The 25,254-nt window shown below is 40.6% G+C and overlaps 1 protein-coding gene and 1 pseudogene across 1 annotated transcript; both read left to right on the top strand.

The window, feature by feature from the left end:
• Positions 1–5,425: 5,425 nt before the first annotated feature.
• Positions 5,426–24,778, top strand: NDUFB6 (NADH:ubiquinone oxidoreductase subunit B6). Its single transcript, XM_003911617.4, has 4 exons — positions 5,426–5,734; positions 7,543–7,635; positions 19,506–19,550; positions 24,505–24,778. Exons 1-4 carry the CDS (start codon positions 5,555–5,557, stop codon positions 24,571–24,573), a joined length of 387 nt encoding a protein of 128 aa, XP_003911666.1. The 5' UTR covers positions 5,426–5,554; the 3' UTR covers positions 24,574–24,778.
• On the top strand, positions 11,061–12,606 carry LOC110741399 (annotated as a pseudogene).
• Positions 24,779–25,254: the final 476 nt, after the last annotated feature.

Raw genomic sequence — 25,254 nt, 5'->3', positions numbered from 1 at the left:
AGTAGGTTTCAGCCTCGTTTTACCCAGCTCCTATTTGAGATGGAGTTGCTTTGATTCACACACCTTTGACAATAGCATCAGAACCCACAGGTTGAGGGCTCAGCCCCACAAGAGCTCTTCCCGCTTCAGATCTGAAGTAATAAGTTGTCACCAATTTTTCTGTCCAATTGGCTATAAATTGGGGTTTCTATGACCGCCTGCTCTGGCTTTATTAATTTGTTAGGACAATTCACAGAACTCAGGGAAACACATTTCTGGCTTATTGTTGTAAAAGATATTACAAAGACTACAGATGAACAGTCAGATGGAAGAGGTGCACACAGTAAGATATGTGGGAAGGGGTGTGGAGTTCCTGCCACCCTCCAGGAACCTCCATATGTTCAGCTATCCAGTCTTTTTGGATTTTTATGGAAGCTTCATTACACAGGCATGACTGATTAAATTATTGGCCATTGATAATCAACTCAACCTTCAGCCCCTCTCTCCTCACCAAAAGTTGAGGCAGTGGGGCTGGAAGTCCCAACGCTCTAATCGTGCCTTATTCTTTCCAGTGACCAATTCTCATCCTGAGGCTATCCAGGGAGAGCCAGTCATGAATCATTAGCATACAAAAAGACACATCACTTTGGAGATTCCAAGGATTTTAGAAGCTGTGTGCCAGGAAATGGGAAGAAGAGCAAATATATATTTTACAATATCACAGTTCCCTAACATCATCCAAAGGTGACGAGTGAGGTTTTAAAAAATCATTATGAATTCATGTATGTGAATATATTTGATATTTTTCAGTCCACTGAAGTTATTACACTTGTTGATGCTCAAATTTTCCTATCTTTAACCAGTGGGAACCTATTTAAGTTGGCTACCAAATCATTTTGACATAACCCCACTGGCCTTTAACACTTCCCTGCTTTCTGACATGACGAGATGTTCCAGGCTTTCTTTACATTTCCTAATCCAACCCAGGCCTGGGGTTAGCCATTTTTCCAAGGCAGAGGTTCTCAAAGCTTGGCCCAGGGCCTCTTGTGATTCCTTGTGATCCTTTTATGGGGTCCATGATGTCAAGATTATTTCATAATAAGAGTTATCACTCATACCCATGCCCCCAAGGATACTGAGGGTCCCAGGACCCCTCTCAGATACCCAAATCCACAGATGCTCATCTACCTCATTAAAAGAAAAACTGTAGACAAATTAAGTTTAACAAAGTTTAATTGATCAAGGAAAAAGCAATTCACAAATTGGGTCCTCAGAATCACAGCAAATTCAGAGAGTTATCTCTGCACAGTTGGAGAGATTTTAAGAATAGAAAAAGGAAAGTAAAATACAAAAAAACAGAAGAGGTACAGAAACAGCCAGATTGGTTACAGCTTGGCGTTTGCCTTATTTGGTCCTGGTTTGGACAGTTGGCCACCTGTGAGTGGCTGAAGTATGGCTGCAGTGATTAACTGAGATGCAGTTATTGTTACAGAAGTATGTCTCCATTAGATTTTTCAGTTTGCTTATCTATTAAGTTAGGTTGCAATCTCTAAGTAAAAACTCAAGTATGCAAGTATGGAGACTTTCTCGGGCTAGATTTTAGTTTGGTTTAGCACCCTCATATAAAATGGGGGAGTATTTGCATATAACCTATGCACATCCTCACATATACTTTAAGTCATCTGTAGGTTATGTAACTGGGTACCCCAATTTTTCTAAGAAAAAGATAATGAGTTATTATTTTTTTATTATTTTTCTTCTTTTCTCTTCTGTTTCTTGCTATTCTCCACTTCCTACCAGCCCGTTTGAAATGCAATTATAACCTTTTACCTCCCCTTCCCCAGACACTCCCTACAGGGAAAGTTCATCTAACAATGTACTTAGAAGCTCCAGAACAAACTCTCGCCTACCAGACAATTGCTTCAAGCGGTAACAATTGATTTACAACCCGAAGTATACCTGATGAGAAACCCTCTCCCACCAGGAAAGTTTTTGGCCATTTTTATAACTTATGTCTGCGCATAAAGATGCCAACTTGACTGACTAGTAGATAAGGTACCAAGCTACCATGTGGACTTCCCACCCACTTGCTGTCTCCCCTGCCTTTCAAAAGTACCCACTTTCTGCTCCAAAAGTGAAGCAGTACCTTTGAGGCTGGAAGCCCATACTTCTTCCCCTAAGCTAGCTTTGGAATACAAAGTCACTTTCTTTATACCAGACCTCGCTCTTGTTAACTGGACTCTACAAGTATTGAGTGACTAAACCTGTGTTTCAGTTACAATTACTTATAATACCTAATACAATGTCAATACTCTGTCAATAGTTGTTATGCTGTATTGTTTAAAATTCATATTACTTTTTATTGTTTTTTTTTTTCCTGAATAGTTTCTATCTGTGGTTGGCTGAATATGTAATTGTGGAACCCACAGATACAGAGGACTGACTATTTGCCCTTTTTATTTTACCCTTATAAAGTCTCATTCTCTCACAAATATACATGGGGATTTTCAGAGGCTATACGATGTGTTACATTATGATGGAATGCAGAGCAGTTATAACAATTCTGCTGTCATTTATGAAGCAAGACATTAAAGACATTTACAAAAATGTAAAACAATGGCATTCTTCTCACTAATTTTTTAATAAGTACATTGTTACTTTAAAATTTTTAATTTCTAATGCAGTAAACATCAATAGATTTAACCCACATAAACAAAAGCTCTTTGGGATCTCCAACAATTTTTAAGAATTTGAAGATTTCTTGGAAGCAAAACTTTTGAGAACTGCTGCTTCAAGCAGTCCTAGTCCCTTTCAATGGAAAATGTACATGAGAGATCACAATCTAAGAACAAAAGATGCTCATGATTACTGGTTTGGCAATTTCTTCTAGGCCATTATCAACAGGCAGAGCTAAGACAAAATGATATACATTTTTTAAGATAAAATACAATATGAGTTCATACTGATTCTTTCTGTTCATAATTTAAGACTATAGGATTTTTACTTAAACACATATAATTTATATACATATCTCCTTTCTCCCATACCAAAAAATACCAGTTTTTAGAGTACTCATGTAAACAGTTATTTTCAGTGTCAGATTAACAATACCACGATCAACACCACTATCCCCAATATGATTACTTAAAACAGGTTAAGATTTTTTTAAGTTTTTCTTTGTCTTTGCAGGTTATCTCACTGTAGATTTACAATAATTCAATGGTTTAAATTTATAGTTGATCTTTGAAAAAAACAGGTTGAACTTCAAGGGTCCATCATATGTGGATTTTCTTCTGTCTCTGGCACCCCAAGACAGCAAAACCAACCTCTCTCTTTGCCTCCTTATGATTTTCTTAATAACAGTTTATTTTTTCTGGCTTATTTTATTGTAATAATATAGTATATAGTACATATACAAAATGTGTGTTAGTTGACCGTATGTTATCAGTAAGACTTCTGGTCAACAGTAGGCTATTAAGTTTTTGGACAGTTGAAAGTTATATGTGGATGTTTGAGTGTGCCGAGTGGAGGGGACTGGCACTTCTAACCCCATAATTGTTACAAGGGCTATTGTATTTAGAATGACGTGTACCTTTGAGATTATGCCACCAAGTGGACCAGTTAGAGCTACTGGTTTTTACTTGATTTTTTTATGGACTGCTTTTTGTAAATTTAATTTTGTTTTATAATGATATTGCTAAAATTAAAACTTTAGAAAAATTAAATTTAGCAGAAATTAATTGAGCAATGACTAATTTGAGAATCAGACAGCCCTCAGAACCACAGGAGGTTCAGAAAGTATCGTTCCACAAAGAGGTCAGGCAGCACTCATAGAAAAAAAACAGAAATGAGATACGGAAACAGCTTGATTGGCTACAGGTTGGCCTTTGCCTTATTTGAACATGGGCTGATCAGTCGACCACCTGTGATGATTGACTGAGACTCAGTTATTTGTTACAGAAGTATATTCCTAAGTTAAGCTGTGAGTTAAATTGCATACTAAGTTGGGTTGCAGTTCATTATATAAGGGCTCAAAATAGGGAGACATCTTTAAGCTAAATTTAGTTTCACAATGTGAAATATTTACTTGGTTCTAAAGTCAAATGTATGAAGTAAGATGTTTGCAGAGATGTCTAGATTCTATCCCTGTCTCCTCTATCCTATTTATTTCCTCCACCATAGGTAACATCTTAAAAAACCTCAATTGTTTTCTTTCCCATTATTTTGAAATTTTAAGAAAATATGTATATATATTGAAATTACCACCATCTTTTTCTTTTTGGGTAAAAGCATACTGTATAAATTCCTATCCATTTTTTTTTTTCACTTTATAATGTATCCTGGAAATCACACCACAGATGTATATAGAGTTCTTCCCCATTACTTTTCTCAATTATATTAGCATTTCATTGCTTTGTTGTGTGAAAGTTTTTGGGAAGCCACTGTTTTGGACTAGCCTCATGCACTAGGCCCCAGCAGACCAGACCAAATCAGAATGGAGTCGTTTGTGCTAAGTACAACGTAACCAAACTGAACTTTGAAATGGGCCAGTTTTCCAAAAAATGGGAAATTCCCCTAAGCCTGAGTCAGTGAAACAAGGAAGTTCCTTCTGCTTTAACTCTAAGAGAAAAATAACTTTGAAACGACGAGTCTGCTTTTTGTTCTGTTTCTGCTTTCTTCAGCCCCTGTTTGCCAATAAAACCAACCGCCTCTGCTCAGCTGATCAGAACACTCATTCTACTTTATAGAATGGGGTGTTTTCTGAGTCTAGAATCACAAATAAGAGTCAATTAAGATTTTTAAACTAATTCATTGTAACGCTGTCTTTCGACTGTTGTACTATAATTTATTCAAGCATTCCTTTATTTAGGAATTTGGGGGTAATTTCCAATATTTTGGTATTACGAATCATGCTGAATAGTCGTGCATGCCCTTTCATATTTTCACCACACTTATTTTTGGGTGAAAGCATGAATGCATCCATGCAATTCTGCTAGATTTTAAGCTACTCTTTTCACTATTTCTGTACAGATGGAGGGACAGATGAGACAGCTGCCTGGGGCACTTCAGCAGTTACTGGCACAGCTGGGATTTGAACTTGGATGTTAACTATTTTCATACACTCTCTAGGTCATTCCAAGGTGGCAGAGACAAGCAAATAATTTCGTATCTGGACAGCATATTCACTGAAACACTTATGCTTATCCTTCCTGCTCCCAGGATACAAGTTCTTCCTTAGCAAAACCTCCAGTCCTCTAATTTAGCATACTTTCGTCTAATCTGTCACTTTCCTCAGGCCTCACAACTAAGAGCACTCCTCGTCCCCACCCGGTAATAATCTGGTCGGGTATAGCGGCGGTGGGCGGAGAGACAATTGGAGGTGGAGAGCTTTGCGCATGCCCGGACACTTAGGACTCTGGGGCCCCTGCAGAGGCAGGACCAGGATGTGACGTAATAACCGCGCGCGGCGCCCGGCGTTCCCACAAGGTCGCTTTGCAGAGCAGGAGGGAGCTTAAGTAACTAGTCCCTAGTTCGAGGGTGGGTCGTGTCCTTTTGCCTTGGTACCAGCGGAGACATGACGGGGTATACTCCGGATGAGAAACTGCGGCTGCAACAGCTGCGAGAGCTCAGAAGGCGATGGCTGAAGGACCAGGAGCTGAGCCCTCGGGAGCCGGTGCTGCCCCCACAGAAGATGTGGCCTATGGAGAAATTCTGGAATAAGTTTTTGGAGAATAAATCCCCTTGGAGGAGAACGGTGAGTGACAGACCTCTCCGGTCCCCCCTCAACACACCCCACCGCGGCCAGCAGCCTGGACACTGAACGTCCGCTCCCTGCAGCCACACCAAGGACTGATAACCGCTCCGTGCTGGGAAACACTGGCCAGTCCCGAGAGCGCTCCTGGAGTCCCGGGAGGCAGGAGTCCGGGAATATGTATGGCTTTGAGAGAATCATGCCTTTTATTGTCAAGTACAGTGAGACGGGGGCGAATTTTAATACTTAGGTTTTCCAGGACGCTGCACATTTGGTTCTCTTTTGACTGTAGAAATCTTCCCTCAGAATAATAGCCAAGGACTCGCTAGAATTAAAATTCTGTGATTTAAGTATTTGAGGACACTTGTCTAACTTTTAAGTGTGACGTTCTAGAGATCAAGTAACACAGTATCCAACTACCAGAGGGCACAGCCAGCCCCTAGCTGGTAGTACAGCCCCATGTGATCCCCGTAAAAGACAGGGTCCTGTTGGTATGCCTTGTGAGTCACATTCAAGAGCTACCTTTCTAAACTACCGTTCTGTACTTTTAACACAGGGTTTCGTTAAAAAATGACATTTTGGACTTTGAAGAAAATCACTCATTCAAGAAATTTATTTTCAAGGCCTCTGGGTATTTTCTTGAGGTCTGTTATGGGTGATAAACATCTCAGAATTGCTTTCAGTTACCTACAACACTTACTGATAGTAGTAATAATACTAAGTAACACCTGGGTGCTTGCTGTGTACTTGGCACTCTACTGAGGGTTTTACAAGTGTTACTTCATTTCTTTATTCCTGCAAGGTAGATATTCCTAATCTTCACTTTAAATGTGAAGAAACTCGAGGCCTATAAAGATTCAGTGATTTGCCGGTGGTCAGGGAGCTAGGAATTGAAGGAGTTCATATTGAAATCAACATGTACCTATTTCTTACTGTGCTACAAAGTCTAGTGCAATAGAATTGTTGAAAATTTTTTCTGAGAAAGTGGTATTGGATACTTATTTATGGTGGTAAAATTCAACTCTTCTCTCACCCTTTGTATCCCTGACATTATCGGGATATTGGCAGTCACTGATTTAAGTTGACATCCCATCCATCAGCCAGTGATAAAAGGAAGTAAATAAATTATGTGTTGAAATTCACCTTACCTTAATGTATTCTTTTATAATCATATCTGTTATAATTCTTAGATTCTTGATTGTCCCTTCCTTGAATGGATAGGTGTTTTGTAATCAAATTGGAGGACATGGGAAAGTTCCATTTTTAGTTCTTTTTTAAAATAGTGTTGCAGAGGGCATTTTGGAGTGAGTTTGGGACACCCATCTTAGTATGTAAAATGTCCTTTTTCCAGCATTGGTGTTGTCAAGGTTTTCTGCCTTATACTTAAAATAATGTGAGTGCCATTGATCGATAAATAAGGGAGATGACTATACCTGAAAAATTATGAAGTTTGATTACTCTGGTTAAATACATTAAAATTATTATTTCATTAATTTGCTCTATTTTATCTTTAACAAACTTATAATAAGGGTATTTTTAAAAGTCTTTAAAAAATCTATAAATGCCTTGCTATAGTCTTGCAAAATACTACTTAAGCATTTTGGTCTGGACTTTGTAGGTATCTTCTAGTGGACTCTGCATTTACTAAGAATATTTGAGTAGATGAGGTTACCTACAAACTATAAGAAAATATGTACCATTTAGAGTTTTGTAAAATAATAATGACATTGTTACATCATTGATGCCTTTTGTTCTGCCATAAATATGAAAAATGGGATATGTTTATTTTGTGTATGTGTTTTTTCCGCCAGGTCCATGGGGTATACCAAAAGGGTATCTTTATTTTCACTCATATACTTGTACCTGCCTGGATTATTCATTATTACCTGAAGTATCATGTGTCTGTAAGTATGTCCTCTTCAGAATTTATTTTTATATTGTCCAAAATTATTTTCTATGTGGATATCTTACCCTACTTAGTGGAAATAATCTGCCACTTATAAATGGATTTTGAAGTACTTTGAATTCTCTTAGGTAAAAGGTTTAATGAAAGTTACGTAATTGGGTATAGTTTTTTAAAAAAATATTGTGACTAGTTTACAACTTGGAATGGATTTCCTCATAGAAATTGGTATTTAAGAGATAAGAATGTAGTGACCTAATAATACTAGGGTAAATTTGGGGTCATGAATAGGAAAGGAGAAAAGAATTTCTGCTCCTTTTAAAAAACCTATATCTGGTATAAGATGAAAATTCAAAATAGACAAAGCTTATCTTTGTCATCATCCCATTTCTGTTTCGTTCATTTTATCTGATTCTTCACAACGTTTATTTATTTAGAACTCAGGATGTCCAGATGCCTGCACTTTTTCAATGATACAGATCTTGCATGGGCTGATTGAACTGAGCCAGTCATGGTATTTTAAATGCTCAGTCTGGTGCAGGGTGTTGGATCCCAGGCAGAATGAGAAGGGCGTGCATTTTGGGAAGTGGCGTGGCAGAGGGAGCAGTGGAGTGTTGGAACACAAAAGAGTGAGGAGGGCATTTGTATACCAAGAGAGGGGTGTTAGATCCTGAGTGGGTTGCAGGGGAGAAGGGTGAGCACGTCTGTTCGGGGGGCAACAGTGGCAACAACCTAGTATGGGATATTAGTACCTGAGCAGAGGGAGGAGGACATCTGGAAGAAGGATGGTATGAGGCAGTGAGGCAAGTGGTAACTTAGAGTAAGATGTCAGAACCTGAATGAGGTGAGGCAGGTATTCATGCTGGGATGTGGTTGTGGTGACAGGAGATGGGTTATATATAGGGAGATTGGTCAGATACAGGCATACCTCAGAGATACTACAGAATTGGTTCTAGACCACTGCAGTTCCAAAAGTATTCTTTGGTTCTAGACCACCAAAATGAGTTACACAAATTTTTTGGCTTCCTAGTGCATATAAAAGTTATGTTTACACTGTGCTGTAGTCTAAGTGTGTAATAGCAGTATGTGTAAAAGAACAATGTATATGCTTTAATTTAAAAATACTTTATTGCTGGGCCATGTGCGGCGGCTCCCACCTGTAGCACTAGCACTTTGAGAGGCCAAGGCAGGAAGATTGCTTGAGGCCAGAAGTTCGACCAGCCTGGGCAACATAGTGAGACTCCATCTCTACAAAAAAAAAAAAAAAAGAGCTGGATGTGATGGTCCACACCTGTAATCCCAGCTACTCAAGAGGCTGAAATGGGAGGATTGCTTGAGCCCAGGAGGTCAAGGCTACAATAAACTGTGATTGCACCACTGCACTCCAGCCTAGGTGCCAGGGTGATATCCTGCCTTAAAAAAGCAGGCCGGGCACGGTGGCTCACACCTGTAATCCCAGCACTTTGCGAGGCCGAGGCGGGTAGATCACGAGGTCAAGAGGTAGAGACCATCCTGGCCAACGTGGTGAAACCCTACCTCTACTAAAAATAAAAAAAGTTAGCTAGGCATGGTAGTGCATGCCTGTAGCCCCAGCTACTCGGGAGATTGAGGCAGAAGAATCACTTGACCCTGGGAGGCGGAGGTTGCAGTGAGCTGAGATCGTGCCTTTGCACTCCAGCCTGGCGACAGAGCGAGACTCCGTCTAAAAAAAGAAAAAAAAAGAAAAAAAAACTTCATTGCTAAAAAATGCTAACGGTCATCTGAGTATGATCTTTTTGCTAGTGGAAAGTCTTGCTTCGATGTTGATAACTGCTGACTGATCAGGGTGATAGTTGTTGCAGGCTGGAGTGGCTGTGGCAATTTCTTAGTATAAGACAACAGGTTGGGCACGGTGGCTCACGCCTGTAATCCCACCACTTTGGGAGGCCAAGGCAGGTAGATCACGAGGTGAGGAGTTCAAGACCGGCCTGGCCAAGATGGTGAAACCCTGTCTCTACTAAAAATACAAAAATTAGCTGGGCGTAGTGGTGGGTGCCTGTAATCCCAGCTACTCAGGAGGCTGAGGCAGGAGAATCACTTGAACCGGGGAGGCAGAGGTTGCAGTGAGCTGAGATTGCACCACTGCATTCCAGCCTGGGCAACAGAGCAAGACTCCGTCTCAAAAAAAAGAAATTTTATATATATAGATATATTTGACAACACTGCTGAGGTTTGCCACATCTATTGACTTTTATTTTCATGAAAGATATCTCTGTAGCATGAGATGCTGTTTGATAGCATTTTACCCACAGTAGAACTTTTGGAGTCAGGCCTTTGAAACCATGCTGCTGCTTTATCCACTAAGTTTATGTAATATTTGAAATATTTTGTTGTCATTTCAACAATGTTCATAGCATCTTCACCTGGAGCAGATTCCATCTCAAGAAACCACTTTGTTTGCTCATCCAAAAGGAGCAACTTCTCATCTATCAAGCTTTATTATGTGATTGAGGCACTTCAGTCACATCTTCAGGCTCCACTTCTAATTCTAGTTCTTTTGCTATATCCACTACATTGAGAGTTCCTTCCTGCACCGGTCTTGAACCCCTCAAAGTCATCCACGAGAGTTGAAATCAACTTCTTCCAAACTCCTGTTCATGTTGATGATACTTTGACCTCCTCCTATTAATCACAAATCTTCTTAATGGCATATAGGATGGTAAATTCTTTCCCAGAAGATTTTCCATTTACTTTGCTTTGATCCATCAGAGGAATCACTATCTTTTTTTTTTTTTTCTTTTTGAGACAAGGTCTTGCTGTGTCACCCAGGCTGGAGTGCAGTGGTGCCATCTTGGCTCACTGCAACCTCCGCCTCCCAGGTTCAAGCAATTCTCCTGCCTTAGCCTACCAAGTAGCTTTTGAAAGAAAGTGAGAAACATGCAGCTCTTCCTTTTATTTGAACAGTTGGAGGTCATTGTAGTATTATTATTTGGCCTAATTTCAATCTTGTTGTGTCTCAGGGAATAGGACAGTCCAAGGAGAGGGAGAGAGGTGGGGAATGACCAGTTGGTGGAACAGTCACAACATACAACATTTACTGATTAAATTCACTATCTTATATGGGTGTGATTTGTGTTGCCCCTAAAATTTATAGTAGTAACATCAAGAATCACTGAGTGCAGATTACCATAACAAATATTAATATAACAATAATGACAAAGTTTGAAGCCAGGCGCTGTGGCTCACACCTGTAATCCCAGCACTTTGGGAGGCTGAGGCGGGCAGATCAGCTGAGGTCAGGAGTTCGAGATCAGCCTGGCCAACATGGTGAAACCGCATCTCTACTGAAAATACAAAAATTAGCCGGGCGTGGTGGTGCACGTCTGTAGTCCCAGCCACTCGGGAGGCTGAGGCAGGAGAATACCTTGAACCTGGGAGAATGAGGTTGCAGTGAGCCAAGATCCTGCCACTGCACTCCAGCCTGGGTGACAGAGCGAGACTCCATCTGAAAAAGTTTGAAATATTGGGAGAATTACCAAAATATTGCACAGAGATGGGAAGTGAACACATGCTCTTAGAAAAATGGCACTGAGTTTCCGGGTGTGCTTTGCAGAGCACACCTGGTGTAGACCCCAGCAGCCAGGGCCACGACCAGTTGAGCAGCTGGCCAGCAGGTGCCACTCCCTGCAGGGCCTAGAGGCCTTGAGGACATCTGCAGTGCTCCAGAAGCCCAAGACCGTGACGCTGCGGGCCCTGTGCAGTCAGAGGAAGTTTGGCGTGGTGGGCAGGAGCTGCAGGGAGGTGCTGCACAAGGGCTGCCTCCGCTTCCAGCTCCCTGAGCACGGCTCCCGGCTGTGCCTGTACGAGGATGGCATGGAGCTGACCGAAGACTACTTCCCCAGCGTCCTCGACAATGCTGAGCTCCTGCTGCTCACCTCGGGCCAGGCCTGGCAGGGATATGTCAGTGACATCGGGCGTTTCCTCAGTGCTTTTCGCGAGCCGCACGCTTGGCTCATCCAGGCCACCCGACAGCTACTGTGTGATGAGCAGGCCCTGCAGAGGCAGAGGCTGCTGGCCAACCTCCTGTACAACATCAGCCAGAACATCACAGCCGACACCCAGGCTGAGGACCCGCTGTGGTTTGAAGGCTTGGAGTCCCAATTTTGGAATAAGTCTGGCTATCTGAGATATAGCTGTGAGAGCCAGATCCGGAGTTACCTGAGAGAGGTGAGATCCTGCTCCTCCATGGTGGGTGCAGAGGTTCAGGAGGAATTCCTGCAGGTCCTCCGCTCCATATGCCAGAAGCTCCAGTCTGTGCAGTGCAATGGCATCTACTTCGACAGAGGAGCCAAGGGTGGCAGCCGTCTCTGCACACCGGAAGGCTAGTTCTCCTGCCAGAGTCCCTTTGACATGGATGGCTGCTTGTCGAGATACTCCATCAACCCCTAAAGTAACAGGGAGAGCAGGATCCTATTCAGCACCTGGAACCTGGATCACATAATAGCAGAAACGTACCATCATTCCTGCACTGGGTGGAAGCAATTAAAGAACAAGATGGAAGAGAAATGGACTAGGAATATTTTTATGGCCTGCTTTTTACGTCAGAGAACCTAAAATTAGTGCACATTGTCTGCCATAAGAAAACCATCCAAGACCAGCTATGACCTGAACAGAATCTACAAGTCCGAGACAAGGTTGAAGAGGAAGTGGCCTGTGCGAAAGTGCCAGTGACACGTACACACCACATTCTCGTCTTTGCTCGAGGCCTGACGTGGGCATAATGTTAACAGGTGCCTGTTTTTTTTTTTTTTTTTTTTTTTTTTTTTGGTCCAGTAGCTCCTGGAAAAAAACCTTAAAAAATATTTCCAGCAAATCTGATTTCAGTACATTTCTGAATCGTTGTTTGTTTTTTGTAGCTGGAGTTTCACTTTTGTTGCCCAGGCTGGAGTGTAGTGGTGCGATCTCGGCTCACTGCAACCTCTGCCTCCCGGGTTCAAGTGATTCTCCTGCCTCAGCCTCCCAAGTAGCTGGGATTACAGGCATGTGCCACCATGCCTGGCTAATTTTTGTATTTTTAGTAGAGACAGGGTTTCACCATGTTGATCAGGCTGGTCTTGAACTCCTGACCTCAGGTGATCCACCTGCCTCCCAAAGTGCTGGGATTACAGGCATGAGCCTCCGTGCCTGGCCTGAATCATTTTTTATACCTTCTGACAGCCCAACTTCAAGAGGACAGCTTTGGGGTACTCACTGGACGTACGGTGAGTTGTCAGTAGGGATAAGAATTGTCCTGAGCTCAGGAATTCTTCTGTTCTCTGGTTTTACCAATATATGGTTTGCGCATGTGGTGTGGTCACCATACTAAAGCGGTGTTATGGCTGAAGTTAGCTACTCTTGTTTGAGGGACAAGTTGTTTATGCATCAGCCGTCTCTTGGGTCTCCATTTCCATGGCACATGGGCAACTCCATCCTTTTTGACTCTTCTAAATGCCCAAAAGAGAGGTGTCATGCTTTGGGGTTAAGATGTTTGTACTCCATAAAGAACATACAAGGACGTTCACTGCTGGCTTTTTTTTTTTTTTTTTTTTTTTTTTTTTGTGAGACAGGGTCTCACTGTGTCTCCTAGCTGGAGTGCAATGGCGTGATCTCGGCTCCCTGCAACCTCTGCCTCCTGGGTTCAAGCGATTCTCCTGCCTCAGCCTCCCAACTAGCTGGGATTATAGGTGTCCACCACTATGGCTGGCTAATTTTTGTATTTTTAGTAGAGATGGGCTTTTGCCCTGTTGGCCAAGCTGGTCTCGAACTCCTGACCTCAGGTGATCTGCCCACTTTGTCCTCCCAAAGTGCTGGGATTACAAGCGTGAGCCACTGCACCTGGCCTGCTGAATTGTTTATAATGGCAAAAAGTAGGAAACCTCCCAATGTCTATGAGTAGGGCCATAGCTATTATGTCGAACTACATGAAACTGCCGTTCTTCTAGGCCAAAAATGGTGAGTGATGATTAACTTCATAATTCAACCTGATACATTTACATGGTGCTAACTATGTTGCAGTTTCAAGCTTTTATGAAGAAAGTGTTTCTATATAGAAACTGGAAGCTGTTCAGTGCAAGGCAACTGAACCCTGCCACTGCTCCATTTGTCATAGTTACTATCATCTCAGATAATGTGGAACTCACGTCAGCAGTGCAAGTGGTGGGTGCACAGAGACAATCTGGAAGGAAACATGCTGATCTGAACAGTAGTAATCCTGGGGGACATGCGGGTGGGACTGAATTACAGAGGACTCATTTTCTAAGTCATGTATTTTATGATACTTGAATTTTTTTGAAATGGGCATTTATTTTATAACATGTTATAATGTACTTTTTTTAAAAAGTCATTTTGTAATATTTGAATTTTTACATTTGTTGTATAATCAGGAAAAGCAATAAAGATTTTTGAGAAAAAAAGAAAAATGGCACGGATAGAGTTGCTTGTCTCGGGGTTACTAAAACCTTCTCTTTATAAGAAAACACAATATATGTGAAGTGCAGTAAAGCAAAGTGCAATAAGGTGAGGTATGCCTGTGAGTACATATGTTGATGATAAAGGGACCCAGGATTCTCACTGCCGGAAAAGGGAGTTATGTATGTGAAAAGGAAGAAAAGCTTGTGGTGGTGGAATGGAATTGGAGGTACTGGTGTGAACTCATGGTTTTTAAAACGTATTGATAGACCTAGAAATAGATATAGATGTAAATGTGGATGTGTGTGTATCTGTGTGTACATATTCTCTAGTTCTGTCCACTGAGAGGGCCTCTCCTTAGTAATTAGCACACTTAGAAGCCAGGTCTTATTTTCTAAATACAGATATCCACTGAAAGGACCCAGAGCTCAGAGCAATGGCCGATTCCAGGGCGGGATGAGAGAAAGTATAAGATGAACTTGGAACATATTATTGTGCCAGAAAGTAAAGAAGTGCTGAAAGAATGATGGGAACATATTTCAAAGGACACAGAGTCAGTTTGCAAGGATTCCTACTAGGGCAATTTGAGCATCAAAATAAATAATGATAGTAATAGATGATAGTCACCTGAATAAAATGAAAATCCATGAGTGTAAACTGATATAAATTAGTGAAATAATAAATGGGTAGAAAAGAAAGCTTTTTGATGCAATAATTTGCTGAATGATGGAAAAATTACCATTTGAGAATCATCATAGTAATATTTAATTCAGCTAAGGAACATCAAAAGATGCTAACATTAGTCTGGGCACAGTGGCTAACACCTGTAATCCCACCACTTTGGGAGGCTGAGGTGGGAGGACCACTTGAGGCCAAGAGTTTGAGATCAACCTGGGCAACATAAAGAGACCCCATCCCCATCCCTACAAAAAAAAAAAAAAATGCTGAGTAGTCCCAGCTATTCAGGAGGCTGAGGCAGGAGGATTGCTTCAGCCCAGGATGTGGAACCTGCAATGAGCTACGATTGTGCTGCCCACTGTACTCCATCCACCCTGGGTGACACAGTGAGACTCCCATCTCAATCAAAAAGAGAAAATTCAAAAAAAAAGGAGGATGCTAATACTAAGGTTAAAGTACTTATCCTCAAAGTACTTATTTGTTACAAAGGGAGAAAGAGTGTCTTTGTAGTAGAGAAATCTGGCAGATGACACCTTAGTCAAGGGGTCTAAATTAACATTATCGATAATGGGGCAAAGTGAAATTATGTGTTACTTGATAGGCTGAAATAAGAACACAGCATTACTTTTGTGATATTCCTGCCAAAGGTGCATAACCTGAATATAATTTGTTGATTAAATTCACATGAGGAAACAGAAGATAAACCCAAACAGAGGGGCTGTTCTGCATCATTATAGGCATTATACCTTCAGAAATGTCAAGAACATGAATGTTAAAGAACAGCTTTAATATTGTTCTAGTTTGAGGAAGAATAAAGAGGTATGCCAACTAAATGCAATTCTTCATTAATAGGCATAATTGCATTATCTGTAAGAACAGTGATGGTGTTGGCAGTCAGAATTTTAAAGAGCCTACACAATCAATGGAGAACATGTCATGTAAGGGGATTTTCTGGTAAGTCCAAACAATTATTGAGACAATTGGGAAAATCTGAATGGATTTTTTTAGACCAGGTAGAGATAGTAATGTGTGAGTGTTAATTTCCTGATCTTGATAGTTGTATTGTAATTATTTTAAGAATATTGTCTTTGTAGGACGTACACTAGAGTAATAAACTAGTCAGCAATTTACTATAAAGTGATTCAAGGAAAAAATTCTTTTTTTTCATTCTTGCAGCCTTATGTAAATTTAAAATTATTTCAGAGTAAAGACAGAAGTTAAGGACTGCCTAACAAATTATAGCTAATGCAATGGATATTGGCTTTTCTGTTAGCCTATTGACAGGAGAGTGAAACAACCAAAATTTTGGGGGGTTTTCAAAACATTCTCTCTGATTGTGTTCTCTATTGATTGTGTAGGCTCTTTAAAATTCTGATTGCTGACATCTTTATTCCGTGTAATAAGCAGATTAAGCCCCTTGATTAACAAATACGGAGTGCCTAGCATGTCCTCTTCCTTTATTGCTACAGAAATAATATACAAGACCAAATTCCTGATCTCAAAGACTTCATAGTAAAGTTGGAAGATAGGTATAATTTGGGAAAGAGTATGGAGGAAAAAAGTTAATTCCTGTTAGAAGCAAAGATATGGAGTCAGTAATGAACGTGGCCATATGTACTTAAGACTGAGGAGCTGACTAGAATGGAAGGTCTGTTGACTAGGTAGTCTGGAACCAATTTCTGGAAGGTCTTGAAAGTTAGATGAAGTTGAACTGCATGTGATAGACAATGGGAAGCTTTCCATTTTTTAATGGGAGAGTGACTTGAATGTGATACATTGAGGAAAATGAAGAAAAACATTGAAACGTAGGGTGAATTGAAGGGAAGAAAGTTCTGACAGCGGGGCAGATCAGCTGGAGGCTGTTGAATTTTAGTAGATGTCAGTTGAGAATCTGGTTAGGGTGAAGATAGCAGGGATGAAGAAGAATAAAGCCAGAGACACTTTGGAAGGAAGAAACACCTGAAGCTGGTGGTTGATTAAGTTGGGAATAAAACCAAAGTTCACAGTCATTTATCACTGTAAAATCTCTAGCCTTGGAAATTATAAGTAGGGTATTGGAAGGGAGGGCTTTCTGATGATAGGATAGAAGTGAATTTTTTTAGGCCGGGTGCAGTGGCTCATGCCTATAATCTAGCACTTTGGGAGGCTGAGGTGGTGGATTGCTTGAGCTCAGGAGTTCAAGACCAGCCTGGGCAACATGGCGGAACCCCATCTCTACTAAAATACAAACAATTGGCCGGGCTTGGTGGCGTGTGCCTGTGATCCCAGCTACTCAGGAGGCTGAGGCAGAAGAATTGCTAGAACCCAGGAGGCAGAAGTTGCAGTGAGTCGTGATCGGGCTACTGCACTCTCCAGCCTGGGCGATATAACGAGACTCTGTCTCAAACAAACAAAAAAAAAGAGTGAATTTTTTAGGAGCGTCTGCTGCCATGGCAGTTTTGGAGATGTCCAAATGGACACTGCCTGTCTTATGTGTTACAAACATGAGATTATTAGTTCTAAGAGGAATTAGAGTTGGGTTAGGGGATTTTCACATTACAAACCAACACAAACTCTCTCTACAACCATCGGAAAGGGCTAACAATTTATATCTCTAAGGGTCAGAGAATAGTTTAGATTTCTGTTGTTGATGGGCTTAAAAAAACTTTATGTTCATAAAAAGGCTACTTCATTTCATTATACATCTGTTATGTTTTCACTATTTTGGCATGTAAGACCCTAGAGAAGAAAATATATTACTTTCTGTCACTGAAAGTTTAACATCCAAGAGGGATTTTTATGTGCAGAAAGAACTGGTTACAGTGACTTGAAATACAGATTAATATTCAGTTCTTTAGTTTCAAATATAAAACATAATTTTTTCCTAATTCTTTAAATTCAGTTTTAAAATTCTGTTAAACTATGCATCTAGTAAAATAATAATCTCCTTTGTTTTTACCATCTTTGGATTAATTGAAGTTGAACTCCTCTGAAACAATTCCATTTACAAACATAGCCAAATTCTCTTAAATATTTTCAATTGTATTTATACATTTTGTGTGTTCAATTTTATTTTGAAGTATTTATATGGTAAGTTTATGATTCTAAGAAGTAATTTTTTTAACCTGAAATCACAAATCTAAATCAATTATGCATTGTACCTAGAATCCTAAACCTATTTTTTTAAAACCTCTGTTAGCCAGATTATCTTATACATTACAAACTCTAACCAACAGAATGTATGGAATATACCAATGTTTTCAGAACTTTTAAAAGTTGACACATTCACTTATTTATACTCTGGGTTTAACTTCCTTTATCATATCTAAATTTAACTACATTTTTCTGGGATCTAAAAGACATTTTTAGGAGAAGCAAATTTAACAAGCTGCAGTTACTAGGTTGGCAATTCAATATAGTTATGTGGTTCCTTATCTGAGGGTTCACACTTCCAGGTGATTTTTCCTGAGCCATAGATGGACATATTTAGTTAAACATTTTGTGTCAGTAGAGGTCCCAAAGCCACTCACTTACCTTACTTTTTCTCTTGATTTGGGTATGTAAAGGATTGCATCTTCAGTAAGATTGCAACCAGTTTGCTTCGGCTCACTCCTTTGCTGCCTAATTGAATTTTGCATCTCTCAGATGACTTTTCAGTGTCTTTTTGCCTTTTGGCACGTAAAGACATTTTAAAGTCCTCACATTGTATTCTGAGTTTCTCTCATGTTCCAGTTCTCTATGCTTTATATCATGCCAATAATCTTTTAAATTTTGAGCAGTGGTATCTTGTGCAGATGTATATGCATTAAAACTACATGTATTCAACAATTACTTATGTAGTACCTCTTATGTGCAAGGCACTGTTTTAAACACCAGGATACAGCAGTGAACAGAGCAGATTGAGTTCCTCCCCTCATGAAATGTTTAGTTTTAGAGACTGGTAATAAGTATATAAACAAAGAGGTATATTATGTTATAGGAGAACAAGTCTATAGAAGAAGAATTAAGCAGGGTAAAAACTAGAGACTGATAGGGCTTGCTATTTTAATTAGGCCTCTCTGAGGGAGTGATCTTTGAAGACAAATATAAATGAAATGAGGATACAGGCCAAGCAGTATTTAGGAGAAGAACATTTCAGGTAGAGGAATCTTGAAGTACAAAGGCCTTGAGGCACAAGCAGGCTTGACTGAATTGGCCTCCTAGGAAGGGAGCCACTGTGGCTGTAGTACAATGAGTGAAGGAGAAAAGACTGGCTTTTTCTCTAAGAATTATGAAACTTTGAGCAGCATGACCTATCTTAAAAGAATCAGTGTACTCTGCCTTGAACTGTGGAGAATAGACTTTTCATTTGCATAGGAGGGCACAAGTGGAAGCAGGGAGGCTAGTAGGTGCTGTGTGGTAGTTGAGGTGAAAATATGATAAGGCTTGGACAAGGGTGGTGATGAGAACTAGTTGGATTCAGGGTATATTCTCAAGGTAGAATCAACAGGCTCTGCTGAGGAGTCAAGGTTTCTGGCTTTCATAACTGGGGGAATAAAAGTGCCATTTACTGAGATGAGGGACATGGGGAGGAACAGTTTGGGGATGGGAGAAGTTAAGTGTTAGACCTGGTTAAGTTTGAGATGCTTATTTGATAGCTAAGTAGAGATGTTGAGTAAATAGTTGGATATGTGAATCTGGATTTCTGTGAAAGTTTGGAGCTTAAGTTAAAATTTGGGGTATGACCTATTTCTTATTTTCAGAAGAAACTCAACACCATAATTAATACAGAGTTAACTTTTATTACAGGAAAAACCATATGGCATAGTTGAAACGAAGGCCGCAATATTCCCTGTAAGTCTTAAAACTTCTGATTTTTCTTTTGTTTATTGTTTTTCTCTCTCCTTTTCCTCCCCTTCCAAGCAATTATTAGATTAAAATGTTCCTTCCTTCTCACTTTCAGTTTAAGTCCCTGTTTTGTGTATTCTTGTTAAAAAAAAAAAAAAAAAGGAAGAAATAGCGTAAGGTAACAATTACAGTTCAAATGGGAAGTGAGCACATTTATTTTCAACCTGCCTGTAAAACGTGTTTTGTGACCTTGATTGTCCTAAAGGGAGTTGAAAGTACCAAAAGTTTTTCACTGTGTCCTGTTTCATGTTGGGTAAAGAGCTTAGGGCACAAGCCTAAGCAAACATCCATGCATGGTGACAGCAACTGAATTTCTGTTATTAATTCAAAACTCTCATGTCCTATGGCTTTGTACTTCATTTTCAAGATTTGACCTTAAGTTCTCCATCTGTGAATTTAATATCCACTAGTGAGTGTTTTAAATTTTATACTATGGGCTGGGCACAGTGGCTCACGCCTATAATCCCAGCACTTTGGGAGTCCGAGGCGGGTGGATCATGAGGTCAAGAGATTGAGACCATCCTGGCTAACATGGTGAAACACCATCTCTACTAAAAATACAAAAAATTAGCTGGGCATGGTGGTGGGTGCCTGTAGTCCCAGCTGCTCGGGAGGCTGAGGCAGGAGAATGGTGTGAACCCGGGAGGCGGAGCTTATAGTGATCCGAGATCACGCCACTGCACTCCAGCCTGGGCGACAGAGCGAGACTCTGTCTCAAAAAAAAAAAAAAAAAAATTTTTATACTATGAATGTGTGAGCTATAGTACTAATTTGAAATGAGTTATTTTAGCATTAAAAGATGACTCAGTAGTTGGTATTTTTACTAGCCGTTTGTGAGGTTATTATTTAGCATAGTAGAATACATACTATGTTCTTGTCTATTTCTAGTCACAGATGATGAATGAACTATGATAACTCAAAATTCCTTAATTTAAATAACAAAACTTAGTGTGATTCTTGCTTTAATCAAATGACTTAGTCACAGTAATCATTGTCTTTTGCAACAAGGGAATTTTAGGAAGGGCCACCAAAACTGGCCAACTGTCCCAGTTGGAACGCTGCTTTAGAAAATAGTTGGGGGAGTGGCCGGGCACAGTGGCTCATGCCTGTAATCCCAGCACTTTGGGAGGCCGAGGTGGGTGAATCACGAGGTCAGGAGTTCAAGACCAGCCTGGCCAACATGGTGAAACCCCATCTCTATTAAAAATACAAAAATTACCGTGCGTGGTGGCGGGCGTCTGTAATCACAGCTACTGGGGAGGCTGAGGCAGGAGAATTACTTGCAACTGGAAGGCGGAGGTTGCAGTGAGCCGAGATCGTGCCACTGCACTCCAGCCTGGGAAACAAGAGTGAAACTCCATCGCAAAAAAAAAAAAAAGTAGGGGAGTATCAGGGGCTCACGCCTGTAATTACAGCACTATGGGAAGCCAAGGTGGGTGGATGGATCCCTTGAGGCTAGGAGTTCAAGACCAGCATGGCCAACATGGTGAAACACCATCTCTACTAAAAAAAAAAAAAATACAAAAATAAACCAGGTGTGGTGGTACACGCCTGTAATCCCAGCTACCTGGAGGCTGAGGCACAAGAATTGCTTGAACCTGGAAGGTGGAAGTTGCAGTGTGCGGAGATTGTGCCACTACACTCCAGCCTGGGTCACAGAATGAGACTCTGTCTCAGGGGGGGAAAAAAAAAGAAGTAGGGGCCGGGCATGGTGGCTCACACCTATAATCCCAGCACTTTGAGAGGCAGAGACAGGTGGGTCACCTGAGTTTAGGATTTTGAGACCAGCCTGGCCAACATGGTAAAACTCCATCTCTACTATTAATAAAAATACAAAAATTAGCTGGGCATGGTGGTGCATGCCTGTAATCCTGGCTACTGGGGAGGCTGAGGCACAAGAATCGCCTGAACCTGGGAGGCACAGGTTGCAGTGAGCCAAGATTGTGCCACTGCACTCCAGCCTGAGCAACAGAGCACCCTGCCTCAAAAAAAAAAAAAAAAAAAGTAGGGGATTTCTCCTTTTGTTTTATTGTGTAACATTGATGTGTGTTATAGCCTAGATAGTCTCAAAATAGGAAATTATCTTGCTGGTTTTACCAGTTGGGCAATTTATATTTATTTAGTCTTCCATTTATTCCATTTAAATGTTCATTTATTTTGCCATTACTGTTCAAAGGAAAAGGAGAGCTCTATTCAGAAGACCATATCAGGGATCCTGTAGCATTTCTCATATTTCTGTATTTTTTGCCACTGTGGTTCTTTCCTGTTTCTGTGCCATGACCCCTTTGAGGAACTGAAGAATGCTCATTGTATGTATGTTTAGAATAGGACAAGTAATAACAAACTTCCAAATCCCAGTGGCTTAACAAAACAGAGGTTTATTTCTTGTTGACATCACAGAATACTGTGGATCAGGTGATCCTCCTCAATCTTATAGCCGTGCCTCTCGAATATGAGGTTCCAAGATCGTGATAGAGAGGGCAGGATGTCTCAGGGGATGATTTTTAGGGTCTAAGCTTACAAGTAGCTCACATCACTTCTGCTCAAATTCTGTTAGCTAAAACTCACTGTCATCTTCCCAAATATTATCTGTGTGCTCTTTGCTATTCCCCAGGCCCCTGTTCATGGAGTTTCTGCTACATTCCATATTTCTAGTCACCAAACAGCTCTTTGCTTCTTTCTTTACCCATGCATAACACACTTAGTCCCTCTCCTTAGGGAGAAATCCCCAAGTCCCATTCCATCACTGTACCCGGCCTCAAATCCATGATCTCCAGATGATGTACATAGTATGTCAGGTTTAGACACGACTTCTGTTGATCTGAGGATCAGTGAACTAAGAGAGGTTAACTATATCCTTGTCCCCCAACCACACCCATTGTTCAGTGGTATAATTTGGATAGCATAGTAGTCACTGATTCTTGGCAATTCTGAAATCTCACTCATAACCCCTGTGTGTGAGAAATTACTTGAATGGGCACTGATTTTGTTTTCTTGAAAGAACACCTTTGTCCATAGTTCTTCCTGGTTCCTGGCTCTGTCCAGGGGGTTTGTTCTTTTCATTATCTACCTAGACCACATCTAAGTGGTATTGGGAAGCATGCCCTCCTTAGGTGCCGTATGGGCTTCAAAATCTGCCACCTGCTTGCAGGAGGTTGAATGCCAGAGGTGGTTTTAATTTCAGACATTCTGGCAGGATTTTGTAAACTATATGTTTGGTTTCTTTGTCCATCCATTTCCCTTAACATTTGGAAGCATGAAAAGAAAAATATTTGGTAGGCATCTAATGTGTTTACTTCTAGTCAGTTTCTCATGCCAGTGTCTGTTTTTCCTATACATAGTTACCAGCTTCTCTCATTTCTTTGTCCTTATGCATCTGCCTCTCTCACCTCATTGGCAGCTATGTGGAGGCCATCTGAGGCAGACTGGTTCAAAGGCTAGCCTTCATTTTAAACTGATCTTTGCTATAGTGCTGTGTCCCTCTGTTTGAATTTTATTGGGCTTCTGTTGCTTAGATCTTTTGTGTTAACTTACTGTTCAGGAATTCTGAAGTAGTCTGATTTTCCAATATCACAAGGTCCTGATTTTTTATTTATTTTTAAGATAGAGGGTCCCACTCTTACCCAGCCTGGTTTTGAACTCTGGGCCTCAAGTATGCCTCCTGCCTTGGACTCTCAAAGTGCTGGGATTACAGGCATGAGCCACCATGACTGGCCCGAATTTTTAGATTCTATTAACTTTTTTTTTTTTTTTGGTCAGGAACAGAAAGTCTCTAGCGTGGACCAAAGGTGTTCTCTCTTCCCCTCTATTTTTGTCTCCCTCAAATCAGCCACTTTTTGCCTGAGCAAAAGTACATGCTTCTTAAAGTACATTCCCAAGGCAGCCAATAGGATCCAAACATATACTATAAACTTTTTTTTCTAGCTACTACTTTTAGAACCTCAAGTTCATTAGGCAGTGTGCTTCCAAGTTATAGGACATATTTTGCTAAATAGTTTGCCACTGCCTTTTGTTTCCATTTTTATCTTTGCTACCAGACTGCTAAGCCAGTGCCCTATAGCTTGATTTTTATTACAGCAGCATTAGTGCCACTTCAAGGCACTGATTTCTGTTGGGATAATGCTAGCTATGAAAACAAATTGTTGCCCAAATGTATAATGGCTTAAACATAATATATTTTTTCATTGGATTATAATCCTGAGCAGTACCAGTCAGGGAATGGCAGGAATTGGGGTGGGGATGGGGACAATTCTACTCTTCCCAGTCATTCAGGGACTGGCAGGCTAACAGAATCTGTTATCTTAAACACATGGCTGAAACTGAAATGGAATAATCTTAAAACTATACAGCTTGTCAGTGGAGGTCCCAAGATTCTTACCACTTGGTTCTGGCTTCAAAGCCCATGCCTTTTTGCCCACACACTATATCAAGAATTGAAAAGACACCTGGACCAGTTACCTAGCCAAAGTTTGTATTCTGTATTCAATATGTAAGCCAATCAGAAAACTGGTGATTGCTTAACACATTCAGTTGCTGGGGGTACATTACCTCCTTACCTGGAACTGCAGATGTTTCCTTGCAACTTCTTTCTGGGGCCTCCATTTATTGGGGCCATACAAAATAAAAGATTATCCCTTTATCCCTTAGAGAACACAATTTTCGTGCCCTTTTCGATTATTTCGTTTCTGAGTGAAAATTTCCCTATTATTTCAGTGTACCTGAAGATTTTGAATACTGATTGTTCAGATTTAGACAGCTTCTACTTTGTCTAGGGTCCTTTTAAAGGGAATGCCAGAACTCAAGTACATTTTCCATGTGAGATGTGATAAACATGGAACAGAATAGAACTATCACCTCTGTAGACTTAAGATTTTTCTCCTAACTATCTTTGTGTTCCTAGGGTGATACAATTCTGGAGACTGGAGAAGTAATTCCACCGATGAAAGAATTTCCTGATCAACATCATTAAAGATTATGTAAAAACTTAAAAGGCTTATGAGCCTAAATTTGTTCCTATATTACCATATTTACTGAATTTTCTGGAAAAGTAACTTTAATAAAGTTTAATCTCAGAAATTGTCATATTTCTTTTCCAGCATTGTACAATTTGAGACTCTTTGAGTAATTTAATAATAAGTAAAAAGTGGACATGCTAAAAAAAATATGAGAAACCACCTACTGTTTCTGGTCATTCTTGACTTGGAAAACAGGGTATGGAAAAGTATTCAGTTACGTACTAGTTTGTTTGTTTTTTTTTCTTATGCAATACTTTAATTTGGTATCAGGGTATGCAACAGTGAATTTTCGCAATAAACAAATATAAGAACAGAAATTCCATGCACTTTTGTTTTAAGGAAATCTTCCGGCTAGGCACGGTGGCTCACGCCTGTAATCTTAGCACTTTGGGAGGCCAAGGCGGGCAGATCACGAGGTCAGGAGATCAAGACCATCCTGGCAAACACAGTGAAACCCCGTCTCTACTAAAAATACAAAAAAATTAGCCGGGCATGGTGGCGGGCACCTGTAGTCCCAGCTACTCGGGAGGCTGAGGCAGGAGAATGGTGTGAACCCAGAAGGCAGAGCTTGCAGTGAGCTGAGATAGAGCCACTGACTGCACTCCAGTCTGGGCGACAGAGCAAGACACTGTCCC

This window comes from Papio anubis, chromosome 13 (genome assembly GCF_008728515.1).
Source record: "Papio anubis isolate 15944 chromosome 13, Panubis1.0, whole genome shotgun sequence".
Classification (NCBI taxonomy): Eukaryota; Metazoa; Chordata; class Mammalia; order Primates; family Cercopithecidae; genus Papio; species Papio anubis.
This window is presented reverse-complemented; position numbering and strand designations above follow the sequence as displayed.